Source organism: Archocentrus centrarchus, chromosome 2 (assembly GCF_007364275.1).
Source record: "Archocentrus centrarchus isolate MPI-CPG fArcCen1 chromosome 2, fArcCen1, whole genome shotgun sequence".
NCBI lineage: Eukaryota > Metazoa > Chordata > Actinopteri > Cichliformes > Cichlidae > Archocentrus > Archocentrus centrarchus.
The window spans coordinates 29,655,402-29,671,228 of record NC_044347.1 but is presented as its reverse complement, the minus strand read 5'-3'; the positions used below and the strand labels follow the sequence as shown (position 1 = coordinate 29,671,228).

The following is a 15,827-nucleotide window of genomic DNA, read 5'->3' as shown; positions in this document are numbered from 1 at the left end:
TATTATTGGAATAAAATATAGTTTTCATTTTAGCAGATAATAGACAAATGTGTATGCCGATATCTGATCTCCATATAGGCCAATAATGTCAGCTGATCCATATCTGAAAACAAGGTCTGCAGTAAACACCATGGAGCCCAAACACCCCGGGCCTATCAAGTATTAATATATGTCCTTTTGTTGTGTTGTGTTAACGTGAGTAAGTCAGTGAGAATGAGACAGAAAGTGCCAGAAGCAGCTGCCGTGAACAAGCTCACTCAGAGGTTAGCCGTGTTCAAGCAGCAGCCTGCCTCTAGGGAGTCATTATTGTTTGGTTTTTCCAGATGACACCTACATTACATGATCCCACAAGAACTTACTCACAAACCTTACATGACTCTTATTTAGGAAAATAAGGATCATCTTCCCAAAGAAAACGCCTTCCAATCCAGACAGCGATGGGCTGCATTACAATCAATATCACAAGCAAAGGCAAACGCCACACATAAGTCACCTGGATCCAGAAAGGCTAAGCTTGGTTAGATATCCAGATTACAGAATTAGTTTTTATAGAGCTAAAGCTTGATTAAAGGAACATGACACTGATTTTACACTTAAAGGCAAATGTGCTCAAAAGACGACAGTTAAACTAGCTTCATAATGTCTTCTTCTACAGTGGGGCAATTTCATCATGCCGCAGAGTCACCAAACGTGCTGTCAGGTGTTATGTAGTCCCTGTGTTAAAACACCATTGGTTTTTTTACACTGATCTCTTGTAAGTTGGCAAACAGTACTGAAGTGTCTAGTTTCAGTGAGCAATTAAATGCACATGAACGTCAAATTTAAAATAATAAAAATTTTTAAAGAGTGAACAGACCAGGTGACCATTTTGGTGGTTGTGAGAGGTGTGTGTGTTCTCTGCATTCATGATACATTCACACAAGGCTAGTGCTGGTACTAATTCCTGAAAATATGTGGATTTTTCCCCTCTTATTTTAAGGAACAGTGACCAAGATTAAATGATAATGACTCTGCTCCTTAGTAGGTGACCCACTCTATCTCCTGAGCCACAGCAGCCCCACACGATAACACAGGACAGCAGGAGATTAGAATAAATAAATATATAAAATTAGTGTCTATTCATTTCAGCTCAGTGTGAGCGCTGAAAATGTGGACGCCTGCATACTGCTGTTATTTATGCTCAGGCTAGTTACTCCTTTACAATGCTACACACACACACACACACTCTTTCTACATCTAAGTGTTCTCTATGTTACACTCTTCAAATGCATCAGGAGCAACTCTGGGGTCAGTACCTTGCCCAAGGGTACTTTGCCATGATTTGAGCAGCCAGGGTTTAAACCACCAACCTTCTGATTAGTAGATGACCTGCTCTACCTCCTGAGCCGCAGACACCCACAGCGTGTGTGCGCGTGTGTGTGAACGCATCAACACTGCATCCATAACAACGGTTTCATTAATAGTAATAGTTTTATTTTGCTGCTAGATTTAACATACCTTCTGATTTATGATCTCATACAGCGACTTTATGGGAGATATTTCACTCAGTAATATGCATTAAGCTACACACGAGCAAAAGCCTGATGCCCTTTAGGTGTGCAGCAGGGAACAGCATCCATCCACTGCTTTTGGGAGAAAGCTCCAAGCTGATGAGCCCTGCATAAAAATCCAATTTGCCTAGCCATTTTGTCTGATGAGAGGGATTTGCTGCCTAAAATAGAGCAGCTAAAGCTCTTTATATGTGCACTTTAATTGTCATTGAAAACATAAGACAGCTTTCTGGTGCCATTAGATTTGTTTGCCGCTGTCACGTGATGTGGTGGCCTTTATGACCCAGAGAACCCCACACCAAGACAAGACCAAATGCAGCCCTGTGGGGAAGATGAGTTTATCGTCATCTACGGCCCAAACATATTTAGGAATCGGTTGTCTGTCAGTGTATTGGGGATTTTTGTGCGGTTGCATGCAGCACAGTTGTTGTTCTAAGCTTTAGAAGCAGAGTAGGTGGATGAGGAGTCATGGATGACCCAGTTTCAACAAGGTTAAATATCACTTTGACTACATTACTATGTTTAAACACTGTCAGCCTTGTGTAGTAATGATGTTTTGTAAGGTACACAGGTTTAGCACATTGTTATGCAGAGAGGCAGTGAGTTTAGTAGCTCACAGCTTCTTTTCATCCTCTTTGGTGTTTTCATTCTGTGGAGCCTCAATTTTATATTTTGTTCATATTTCTTGGTCTTTAGTTTGTCATTGGTCATGTTGTTGTTGGTGTATGTGTGTGTGATCATGATTGTTTGAGGAGCTAACATTACAGCTACAGGCCAATTTAATTTTAATTCTGCAATATCCCAACAACACCTGCCAAGCAGTTTTTGAAAGCATCTGCCTGTGAGCACCTTTTGTTCACAAAATCCTGTTCTTGGATGACAAGGGTGGAAAACATTGTGTAGCAGTATCCTAATTATGTAGTTGACTTCACTTGCTAGCTCCTCAGACTGATCTTTTGTCAGTGTTTCTCTATCACCTTTGCATTTTTTAAGCAGAGGCTAATGGTCATAAAAGACAAACACAAAGGGAAATGAAGCTTCTTGATCTTTTTTTTTTTATTTTTAATTGAATCCAGAATGAGTGGCGTAGTCAGCTGGACTTAAATGAGGTGTTGGTTGTCTGGCTAAGAAGCTCTAATATGGTGCATTGTTGAGCTTCAGCAAACCAAATGTACTCACTAGATGGACTAAAGTACTGGGCCACCATTACATTACATGTACAGTAGCTGCTCAGCCATTGAAACCCATGCTGTGAAGCTCCTGGTGCACAGTTGTTAAAACCAGAGGAGGCTTGGAGCTCTGCAGCTAATGAGTTAGCAGAGTGTGGGTGACTTTTACCCACTATACCCCTCAGTAGTTGTCAGTGCCGTGGTGTAACTTTACATGGTCTGCCAGTTCATGGCTGAGCCGGTGTGGTTCCTAAATGCTTCCACTTTGCAGTAATAACACCTGCGGATGATCATGGAATATCTAGAAGGAAAGAAATTTCCCAAACCGACTTGTTGCAGTGGTGGTATCCTGTTACAGTACCACTCTGGAATTCACTGAGCTCTTAAAAATGGCCCACAAATTCATCGCTACATGCTTGATGTCATGAATCTGTGGGTTTGGGGCTGAAAAGACCTGGATTCAAAGATCAGGAGGTGTGGCCCAGTACCTTTGTGGATGTGGTGCATCTTTGGTGTTTCTGTAATCTAATTTGATAAATCCTCACAGTCTTATTAGGCCGTTGTTGCTGAGTGCTTTCTTTTAATCACTCATCTCTTGCTGTTTGTCATTTTTACCCACTGAGGATCCTGTAGATGTGTTTGCATTTCAAAAGACATTCTAAATAAAATTTTTTAGACTTCACCTGACTGTGGCAGTGCACTGCTGTTTCTTTGTTGCTGTGGCAACAAAAGTTCCTTGTAGGTAAAGTAGAGGAAGAAGCCAGTGATTCATTAGGAGGTTGCAGCAGCTCCATGTCTGACTCAGAGTAGCTGTTAGATCACATGTTGTCATCAGCCATTTGCCGTCTCTCTCACTGCTCATCAGCGGAGCAGGAATGAAATGCCAAATGCTTCTTTAGGAAGAAAACTGCTCAGGTCCATGCTTGACCACACAAGCTGCCATGTAGCCTCAGGAGGACACTTTATTCAGCCTGAACCTGCCTGCTGCTCCTGCAGGATCTCCAGCTGTTACTGCCCCCCCCCTCACAGTTCCACTATGACCCGGCTGCACTGAGCCTGATTGCTCTTGCCCTTTCTTCCCTTGTCTGAATGAATCACATCCTTCTGTGCTTCTCAGTGTTGTTTCTCATATCAACAAATATAAGGCAGACACATCTGACTCGCAAGAGCAGCAATGATAGTGTTATTGTGCACAGATCATATTAGATTAAGGACAGTAGTCACACATATAACTGACAAAAGGCATGAAAACACAGCTAGTTTACAGAGACTAAACTGAAAGTGAAATGTCACGGTGCCCCGCAGGCAAACAGTTCACTGCATACCTGCACACACAGTAACAGCCCGTCATCAGGCCTGGCTGATAATCCACTCCTCATTTTTCAAACACAAACACATTTTAAGGCATTCCCATTAAGTGGCTATTTGTTTTTGGTGACCAGTGCGTGATCTCTTTCAAATATGTTTCATGCTTTTGTACTTACTGAGGGCTTTCTGGAGCTACTTTTCAGCCAAATAGCTGCTGCTTACATAATCTTGATTCACAGCAAACATTTCAGGTTTTTCGGGTTACCCCTGCATCAAGCTTTACTCAGCTTTCTCTAGAAAGGTTTTCACTTTGGAAGCTTCAGCAGTGAAGTGAGCTCACTTCACTTCTCTTTGGCTTCATGTTGGTAGCCTTTGTTGAACGACTTGCTGAAAGAAATGTGATGCAATGTGTACTACTTACGTTCCTCTGGTACACAAATGTTGCACTTCTCAACATGTAGCTGTGCTTTAGAAATCCACCTTTTTGATCCACTGCATTTATCTAACATCTGCATTTAGCTGAGAATCTGTTTGTTTGTTTAGTGCATAGAAGCCAAATTTTCATGACCTGATAATTAAACATTTTTAATGTCGTAAATTATAATAAATTATCCAAAAGGCAAAAATCACTGTCACAGAGGGCACACTGTAAAATGGCTGGAGCTTTCTTTTTTGCAGTCTTTTGTTCAGTAAGAGGAACCTTGCATATACTGACAACATAGCATTTGTTTAGCAAACAGCCATTAGTGTTTGCATAAAGGAAAATTACACCGTATCCAAGTGCAACATGTCCCCTCTTGTGAACTTTAGGGTCTCAACTTCAACCACACAGAACAATTAAATGTGAAAGTCCAGTTGTGTGGACTAAAATAAATGTCCCGGAGGGGACAAACTGATTTACCTTTTCAAAACTGTTTACCTCGCCTTGTTTTCACCACGTGTGACTGTACAGTTATAGTTTCATTTTGACATACTGGTTAACACATTAGACCTAAAGTCACATAAAAACATATGGTGACATATTCAGCCAGAAGAGAAAAAAGCAAAAGCCACAGCATTAGTTCCTGATATCATTTATTAAAGTATTAACATATTAGTATAATAATGTAACTGTAAATTGAAATTTCTAACTCATTTTTGCATCATAATTTCTGACTTTCTTGGTCCCCTCTGTGACACGCACCTCAAACCTGAATAAATCCAATATTTTTGACACACTGTCCTGAAGCTCCTTGTACATGTAGGTGTTGGGGCTGTTGTCCCTTTATAAATAGCCAGATTATGAACCTTTATTACTGCAAATGATGCAGCAATTACTTTCAGATTGGCCCCCATGCAAAATACTGTGGAATGCCCCTTTAATTAAAATCAAGCTCAAAGATCGCACTGAAAAATAGTGAATCAAAACGTCACTGATTTGAAATCCTGCATCCAGGAATTCTGTGTTCTGCACCTCCATTACTGAAGTGGATCTACAGAACTGTGGTGCTTGTTGTGCTTCACTGCACTGTGTGTGTTTTTTCATGTATTGATGATGACAATTTAGCACGTCACAGCTCTAATATACATTTTGGATAATCTTTTCTTTGTCATGGTTGATTTTTCTTGGTCTGCTATAAAATCCTGTCAGGGTGGTTAATCCTCACCCCTCCATCTTCCCGTCTCTCCCACTACAGGCACAGGGACTTTTGGCAGAGTCTTCCTGGTCAAGGACAAAAAGAGCCGAGTCTTCTTTGCCCTGAAGCAGATGAAGATCCTTGACGTGATCCGACTGAAACAGGAGCAGCACGTCCACAATGAGAAGGAGGTGCTGAGTGAGGTCAACCACCCCTTTCTCATCCGACTGTGAGTCCTCTCCCCGGTCTCATCTCTGAACACACATTGGGGGGGGCTCATCGTTGAGTTGGTATACCCACTAACATGAGGGAACCCCAGGTTTAGCACCTTCAGTGAATCCTGACACACTCATTCAAATAAGCACAGATCTACCTCTGAAGGATGGCAGTATTCATGAAGTCTCCGAATCAGTGTTTTAGTGGGTAAGACAAGGATCAGGGATCTGTCCTCAGTCCGTTACTTAAGAAATTCATGCATGCATATAAAAATGATAGGTTATATATGGGATGCATATGACCGAAATGGCCAAACAAGTGAAATATGAATAAACAAAACACAGTCCTCATGGTAACAGTGACAGCAGTGACATATTAGTATGAAGTGCTGACAGTAGAATAATAGAGGAAGTAATAAAAGTATCAGGCAGCCAGCTTCACTGCAGTGCATTGTAGTGTTAGGGGAGGGGCAGCAGTAACAATTTAAGTTTTAGGGTTAAAATACATCTTCACTCATAAACAAAGGGTGCAACAAACAACACAGAAGTGCATTGTGGAAAAGTTAAAAATGAATGTTGGATTAGCGTGGTTTTGATTATGCTAAAATAATGAAGCTATAACAAACGACACTCACAGTGAGACAGATTCAATTGCCTGCATTTGAAAACTGACCTCACAGAAAATAAGAAACTCTTTTAATAACTTAATTATTGTAAAAGTACAACAGTGAAAGTTTAGCACATGTCCACATCGGCCTCCTCGTCACCGGACCAGCACCTCTCTGCTGCCCTCAGTCTGCAGCCCTTCATCTCCTCAGCTCGGCTCAGGATTTCTCTCTGTTTGCTCAGATTAGTTCTCTCCAGTTCCCCCATTATGCTGCACAGCCAACAACACGCCCAGTTATCCTGCCATTGTTGTCGTAATATCTGTGGGGTCAAAATGATGTCCTCATGTAGGTGATCACTTTCTTTTCTTTCTTGTTTAAACCCCACACATCCCAAAATTCCCTATATTGAAGTTTTTCCTTTTAAATAATTATTCAGTCCACGCTCATGTCATTCCTTCTTGCCAGGTCAACTAATGAGATTCCCAAGTCTTGCTTCCCTTCTCTTTTCAAATGTGGTGTAGCAAACAGGTAAGATGGCAGCTGGCGGTGGAGGAGTGACGGTGTCTGTCTTGCTGCTCCCAGTGTGATGATTCGTGGTAGCTTAGCTCCGCGGGTCGTCCTCGGCTGTAACGTATACAGTACCAGTCTAAATTCATATGAGTGAGTGTTACTGTACAAAAAGGCTTTCCTCACTGCACAGGCTTCAAACCCTTTGGGAACGCTGGTGAATCCCGGGAGCGGCCTTCAAACATCTCTTCTGTCGGACCAGAACCCTCAAATGCCAGCTGGAGGGAACTTGGACAGAATCATGTGTTTTCTTGTAACGATCCTCTATTGATTTGCTCTGGAAGCTAGTGCTGCACTGTGGTACCCACCATCAACGGCCCTTTTTTCTTGTTTGTTTTGTAAGAGAAGATTTACTCTGGGATTTAATCTGATCTTGATTATTGGTTGGGGGGGCTTCACTCTGGGTCAGTTTTGTTTCACCAGCTGAAGTGTGTTGTACTGGTGTGTTTCCTATCCCTGGGAACAGGTGCTATTTTTTGTTATACTTTAAGTTTCTTTATTGCATTTGGTGTATTTTTTTTTTTTGGACAATAACATTTTTATTTTGATGGGCCTGTGGCCATAATATATATAACTGGCTTAATGGAGGCATGAGTTATTGAATTACTGACTCCAGGTGGGGGTTTGACCTAGTAACAGTCTTTTTGTTTGTTTCTCTGGCTGCCACCCCAAAAAAATAAGATAAGATAAGGTTTAGATCTTGTCTTGGTAAGTAGGGTAATTCATGGGTAATCTGCTATAAAAGAAGCAAAAAACATCTCTGATATAAGAGATAGTGACCTTTAAAGAAGAAATGTTAGTCATAGGTTCGAGATGGACGTGAGGTATAATGCTGCATGATACTGGGGGAAGAAGCCTTTGGTCTTTCAGCAACACATACCTATCTGGTCCTTTTTGGGGATGCCACAGAAGGTCATCTGCCTCCATCTCACCCTATCTTCAGCTCATCTTCCTCTGTCACAGCAGCCCTCTGCATGTCCTCCTTCACTACATCCATGAATCTTCCCTGGCAGCTCCATCTTCAGCATCCTTTATCATTACATTCTCTATACCTCCTGTACACATGTCCAAACCATCTCAGTCTTGACTCTCTAAGTTTCCAAACTGCTCAACCTGAACTGTCCCTCTGAAATATTAATTTCTAATGCTGGTCACTGCCAGCAAAAATCTTAACATGTTCAACTCTGCCACCTCTGGCTCCACCTCCTGTCTTTTTTCAGTACCAATCTGTCCAAACCATATATCATAGTAGGTCTCACTACCATCTTGTAAACCTTTGTTTTCATTATTGCTGCTATGCTTCTGACACTCGTCTCCAGTCACTCCACCCTGTTGTCGTGGATGGTTGATCCTAGGTATTTAAACTCATCCACCTTCACTACCACAGCTGCTTACATCTTCACCTCTCTCCCGTTCTCTCTCTCAATCACACACATGTTCTTGCTTCTACTGGCTTTAATTCGTCTTGTCTCCAGGTCTCTCAGGCTCTCTTCTACCTGTTTCTTACTCTCACTGTAGATCACACTATCGTCTTCAAGCGTCATAGTCCATAGAGAGTCCTGCCTGACCTCATCTGTCAAACTGTCCATCAGTAATATTGCATACAATAAGGGCCTCAGAGCCAATCCCTGTTTTTCTCTCTTAGCACCCTATCACATGCTTTCTCTAGATCCACAAAGACACAAAGCAACTCCTTCTTACCTTCTGTGTGTGTCTCCATCAACACATCAAACATCGCCTCTGCAGTGCTCTTTCTTGGCATGAATCCATACTGCTGTTCATTGATTGAGACCTCTTTTCTTAACTCTTCCCCATGTCTTCATGGTAGAGCTCATTATTTGTCCCTTTGTAGTTACTACAGCTCTGGGCATCGCCCTTATTCCTGAAAATCGGTACCCTCACTCTCCAAGATTATGTTAATCTGTTTAAAAATTCCACTGCCCTCTCTCCTCGATATTCCCATACCTCCACAGGTATGTCATCTGATCCATGTGCCTTTCCACTCTTGATCCTCTTCTTAGCTGCCCTCACTTCCTACTTACTAATCCTCTGCACATCCTGAATCACTAACTTTCCTCCATCTGTCCTCCTCTCTTTCTGTACTCCTTCCACCTTCTCAACACACTGTCGTCACTTGTTAGTATATTTCCATCTCTATCTTTACCTTCACATGCTGCCCATCCTTTCAGGTTCGATCTCTCTGTCTAGCCTTTTCTTCTCCTTAGTGCCTCCCATACAGCTCAGTGTATACTTTTGCCCTCTGCCATATGCCCAGATTCTAACTACTCCTTCATCTCATCAAATGACCATCTGACATTTTCTTTGCTAACCTCTTCCTTGAATGCTTTCCTGTACTTCCTCATTCCACCACCAAGTCTCCTTGCCTTCTTTCCTCTGTCCAGAGGATAAACCAAATACCTTCTTGGCAGTTTCCTGAATGATGTTCTCTTCATACTCTTTCAGTTTCCTCCATTTCACTTCCTAGCTACACCATGGTAGAACAGTCTGAATCCACCTGCGATGATCGATACACTTATTGTGGGCATGAATGTCATGTTAATTTTGAGCTTTTAGCGATTGATTTATTTTAAACTGTTCTTTTTTCCAGGGTGGAATGATTGTACAGCATGCATTTTTAATGACTTCGTTAAACAAAACTTGGGTGCATAAGGATTTTCTCTAATCCGCACAAGGTCAAAGTTATAAAGCACAGCCTGCCAGGCAAAGTTCAATAAATGGAGAAAATATTCCACTGCCATGTTTGAATTAACAACATAAATAGCAAATTTTCATTATCATTTCATGATCATTAAGATCAAACGACTAGTTTGAAACTGACCGAGAACTGATTAGAGCCACGTTAACCTGCACGGCTGAAGCAGCTCCAGTTAATACAGGGGGATTCGGAGTGAGTGAGCAGGGCACCCTCTCTGAAACTTCTCCATAGTACTAAGCTGCGGGATGACAGCGCAGTCATTTACATGCTCTGGAAACATGGATCTCAGATGAGAAAACCTTATGTGGCCGATGTAGCTGAAACATCCAGTGACTAGAGCCACCGATGAGATGCTAGCTCCGCAGTCTTCCTCCGGTACTCCCTTTGCCTTACTTGGATGCCCGCTCTTCCTCCTTACTTTCTCAGATGCCTTTTCCTCAGATTTCTGCAGCTCCGGCTGCCACGAGGCACATGCCACACGAGAGGTCATAAGCATCATCTGAATGCACACAGTGACTCCATGGCTGCTCTCATGTGAAACAGTGTGTGTCAGTCATAAGTGGGAGTAGGTGAGGCCTCAGTGACAGACAGGTAACAGCAAACAGGCACACTGGCAGCGCTGCTGTGCAAAGCCACCATTTTGTGAGCTATTGTAAAAGACATCAGTGTCATTTGACATCGATGCCAGGTGACATGTTTTGGACAAGGTATTTCTACATTTTTAATATTTGCATCACATGACCTTTCCTAATAGTGAATGTGATCAAGCCACAGGTCAAAGTTTATTAAGATTTCACCCTATGGCAGGTGGGATGAGCCCCCCCCCCCCCCCCCCCACCCCCCCCTGCCACCCTGATTTGGGTAAGCAGAAGAAGATGGATGGATGCTGCAGTGTAAAAATGAACTTGTGTGTCCTCTCTAGTGTACAGACTATTACACAGCACACTGTCACAACTGTGTTCTGTACAACAGTACGTTTGGTCAGATTTGTGTTTCTCATTTTGGATGTGTTCTGTTGTGACAATCATCCAAAGCATGATAAGAAAACTCTGTAGTACATAACAAGGGCGTGTGTGTTTCCTGTGGTTTTAGGAATGAATTACACACTGGGGTAACTGTAAAACCCAGCAAAAGCAAGACTAGGGCTAAAAGCGGAGTGTAGGAAGGGTCAGTAAGGCCGGCACTTATGGAAAACTCTGGAGCCTCCTCCATCTTCATCAGTGACAGTGCTCTCTTGTTCTTATTCCTCTGAAGTGCCCTTCCAGCTGAAATGGTTGCTGCACACTTGTCCAAACACCACTGGGAGATAAAAGAGCCTGAGAATGATGCAGCCTCTCATCTGATGTGATTCCCTCCACTTATTAGGCACTTTAACGGTTTTACCCTCCAATGAATGTGCAGAGCTGTGGACTAAACAAGACATTTAGCTTTCAACACTTGTTAAACTTATATATAAGACTGAGCCGACAGCATGTTTGACCTTTGTGTCCGCTCTGTTGTGTGGCAGGTTCTGGACTCACCATGATGAACGTTTCCTCTACATGCTCATGGACTACGTTCCAGGTGGTGAGCTATTCAGCTATCTACGCAGCCGTGGGCGCTTCAGCAACACCACGGGCCTTTTCTATACCTCTGAGATCGTATGTGCTATTGAGTACCTCCACTCCAAAGAAATTGTGTATCGAGACCTGAAGCCTGAGAACATCTTGCTGGACAGTGAAGGACACATCCGCCTGACTGACTTCGGCTTCGCTAAGAAGCTCTCTGACAGGTGAAAAACAGAGTACCTGTTTAGTGTCATTTAGTGTTACACTTAGTGAAATGCTAAAGGATTTGAGTAGTCAGAGACCAGCATTAGATACAACCTAGTTTCACATGTGAAGCAGAGAATACAAAATGAATTACTGACTGGTTTCATGCTTTAGGAGCTAACAAGAACATCATTATAGACACACAGTAGCCAATACGAACTACATGTATTAATTCACTGATTAGATTTTTTTCTTTCACATAAATTGTAAATAGTTTTTTTGATTGTTGATTCATTGCTTTTCTGTATTTAACTGTAAAATGGACTTTCAGTATAATGTAGGCAGCAAATTAATGATCATGTTTCTTCTTGTTAAGAAATACTGAAAATATTATGAGGGAAAAGTGGGATCCTTATTCCAGTCTCTAGAGTCTCCCAGTTCTCCTTCAAATATCCACAAACCAAGTTTGTATTTATCTGTGTACAGTGCTGTGCAAAAGTCCTGAGCCAGCCTTCATTTCTTTATATTTTGCTGGGAAAATAGGAAATAGGTGCAACAATTTGAAAAGTGTTCAGACAATCCTAACAAGCTTAAAGTTAATATTTGTTGTGACAGTCTTTGTTTTTCAGCACAGCCTGAGCTCTCTGAGCCAAGCTCTCTCCAGACGTTTCAGAGCTGCTATTTGTTCTGTTCTCTCTGAAGATAATCCCATAATACTGAGGTCTGGCCTCTTGGGGGGGACAGTCAGTGACAGAGTGTTGCATTGTGTGTTTTTCTATCCAGATATACTTTTACTGCACTAACAGTGTGTTTGGTTTCATTGTCAACCTGAGAAATGAAGCCATTGAAGGCAGTTAGATGCTTTTCAGATGGTGCCTCATGGTGGATCAGAAAGTTCTGTGTTCTTAATCCCATCAGTTTTGACAAGCTCCCCCCACACCACTGGCCCCAAACTATGATGGAGCTGCCACTGTGTTTTACAGATGCTCACTCACTCTCCTCTCTCCTGACTCTCTTGGATATATTGGTGATGACTTGAACCAACTTCCTTCCTGATAGCCATCCTTGCTCTGACACCATTTGTGTGAGGCTTCGATAAGCTGCAGGGTCAGATGCATCCCTCAGATCCTGTGTCAGGTCTTTATTTGATTTTTTTTTTTCCCCTTATTTCTTAAACACATGACCTTCAGAAACTTTCATCTGCTGTAAATCGTTTTTTAGGCTTGCCACTTCTTCTTTTGCCCTCCAGTTTCCACTGGACACCATGCTGAGATATGCCAAGTTTTTGGCTGTTATCTCTTTGGAAATCTTTTTGTGCCAAAATACTATTTTATGTCTGCCAAAGTGTATCATCTTTGGTTTTTTCATAGATTAAACTAAAGAAATGGTTATTTTTGGGACAGACTGCTAGTAACACAGAACCTGAATATATTATCATTTTTTGTTTTGTTTAATTCTGTTAGGTGTAGATACAAAACTACGTTATGTTTATAGAATAGTCCATCAATATTGTCTGCAGATAAAATATTTAGTGTGCTGAAATAAATTACTGTATAAAATTGTAATTTCTACTATACTTTTTTTACTTGTTGAAAACATAATGGCTATAAGACACTAGTTGATGTTGGAGCTCTAAATTTCCACTAAAGGAACGGGTGTCATTGTAATAAACAGTTTCTTTATGAATTTACACCTGTGCTGTATTAGCTTGAAAGAACCCTTTTAGATGTTTTGTAGGAGTCCATCATTAAGCCCCCCCCCCCCCCCAACATTGAAGTCATGGTGTCACATTGACCGTGGTTGGGTTGCTCCTCAAGTAATGAAGGCTTAGATTCCTGAAATGAGCAGCACGGGCAGATGCTGCCAGCAGTAGTCAGTAGATAAATCCATGTAGCACCAAATGACTCTTCATAGTGCTCTTGAAAGCCCTTGATGCTTTTGGTGTGACACTGTAGGAAATTATCATCTGTGACTGGTGGAGAGAATAGATGGTTTCTTGTCTGGAAGGAATTGGAAATAGTCTCTGGACTGATTTTCAGTCTTCAGATCTCAACACTGGGTTATCTATAAGGCAGAGAGGCTGAAGAAAAGCTTCAAGAAAGGACTGTCTATATATTCTCTTATTTACCACATGTAACATTTGTTCTTCCTCTGCTGAGCCTTCAGCTGAACCCTTTTCATACACAGAAACATTTGCATTGCTGACTTCATCTGTCTGAGTGATCATCTCTTGCCTACAGTTTTATCCACAGTATGACAGAGAGACATACAGTATGTGGCCAGTCTATGTCTGGGTAATGTACTTCAAGTAACCCTGTTGATGATGTGCAGTATATGAAGTACTTAACTATAATGCTGTAAGCAGATTTAAATCTTTAGTACTGTATCTCTTATGTTATACTTTATACATATTTTATATAAATTAAAGAAACAAGCAGGATTTAGGTTTGACAAAGCAGACCATATCTCAGCTGAGTCTAATCAGAGTTGCTTGTAAACAGTTTGAGTTGGAGGCCATTGACTTTCTAAGCAACACCGTTGATCAGTGGCAGACATGTTTTTGTTTGCTCATTTATAGTAAATCTATAAATGACCAATCAGACATAAACATTATGACCACCTGCCTAATGTGTGGCTCCCCTTTTGCTGCCAACACTGGCCCGACCCATGGAGGCATGGACTCCACCAGACCCCTGAAGGTGTGCTGACACCAAGATGTTAGCCACAGCTCCTTTGGGTCCTGTAAGTTGTGAGATGGTTGTTGTTGTGCTCTCAAACCATTCCTGAACCATCTTTGCTTTGTGGTAGGCTGCATTATCCCACTGAACAGCCATCAGGGAATGTCATTTCTGTCAAAGGGTACTTAGTCTGCAACAATGCTTAGGTAGGTGGCACATGTCAAAGTAACATCCACAGAGATGGCAGGACCCGAGGTTTACCACAGAGATATGATATAATTATACCCCTCTGTACCTCATTACTGCCGCGGCCAGCTGGCACTGTTTGTTCATATAAACATTTCTGTACGCTCTTTATTTTAATAATATCAATAGTTATGACGAATCACAATTCCTGATTTTTTTTATACCAGGCCAACTTCTTCCATTGCTCCGTGGTCGACTTCCGATGCTCACATGTCCATTGTTGATGCTTTTGGCGGTGGACAGGGGTAAACATGGGCATCCTGACTGGTCTGCCGATGTAGCCCCACTAAGCACTGTGTGTTTCTGACACCTTTCTATCAGAACAGCATGAAGATTTTTCTACAGTTTGAGCTGCAGCCGCTCATCTGTGTCAAAGGTGAGGGATCCACCGGTTTGAGAAACAGAGTGCTAAAACAAATATTTGTATGTGATATCATTAAGAGTTAATCATGCATAATTCTAATCAAATATAAATCTAATCCATATAATAAAAGTATAAAGTTTTGAATATGAGCTGTGCTGATCTGTCTGAGATGAAAATATGAAGTGCAGTAGTTCCCTGTTTAGGCAGGTTGTGATGAATGTGCTGAAAGTGTGTGGGTAGGTGTGTGTGGAAAGATGTGTGGCTCAGAAAGTAGGAGTAAAGGGGGTGTGTAGATGGTTTAAATGAGTGTTAAAGGAGCTGTTTAGGAAGGTTCGGGTTTCTTCCTCTAGTTCTCGCAGAGAAGAGCAACATCTGAAGAAGGGATTTTGCACCAGAGATGCACCGACCAACCAGTGGATTTAAAAAACCGGGGTTATAATTTTGGCTTTCTCTCTAGTCATTTTTTGCCTGTGTTGGATTAAAGTTTCAAAGGAGTTGGAGGACTTTGTACTGAGTCACTGCTTCCCCGTTTGGACTTTGTCAGGCACAGCCTGGAGAGGATTCATCTGAAGACGAGTATCAGAAATCAGCATGAGCGTGGAGTAGATCAGTTAGGAGAAAATTCAGGTGATTCATTATGTCATTCTTACTACTGATTGAGTTGTTGCTTTGCCCCAGCTAAATTGCTTCAATAAATTATCCTGCTTTTAAAAGTGGCTGTAGCTCACTAGGTAGAGCAGGTCACCTGCTGATCGGAAGGTCAGCGGTTCAAGTCCTGGCTACTCCAGGCTACATGCCAATGTATCCTTGGGCAAGATACTAACCCCAAGTTGCTCTCCGACCGTTCTGTCGGAGTATGAATGCGTGTGAGTGTTAGTTAATTAAAAAGCACTTAGCTTCGTAAAATGGGAGTGCATGGGTGAATGCAAACAGGCTGTATAAGCGCTTTGAGTGCTCATACTGAGTAGAAAAGCGCTATATAAGAACTAGTCCATTTACCATTTAGTCCATTTAAAAAGTCTAATTATGGTCAGTCCCT

At 41.8% G+C, this 15,827-nt stretch overlaps 1 protein-coding gene across 1 annotated transcript in view; it reads left to right on the top strand.

Annotated features, from left to right (window-relative positions):
* The window catches only part of prkx (protein kinase X-linked), a 46,201-nt gene that overhangs the window by 5,649 nt on the left and 24,725 nt on the right, over positions 1 to 15,827 (top strand). The window contains exons 2-3 of the mRNA XM_030751328.1: positions 5,704 to 5,872; positions 11,257 to 11,520. Coding sequence (XP_030607188.1) covers positions 5,704 to 5,872; positions 11,257 to 11,520 — 433 coding nt within the window. The remainder of the gene's footprint in view (positions 1 to 5,703; positions 5,873 to 11,256; positions 11,521 to 15,827) is intronic.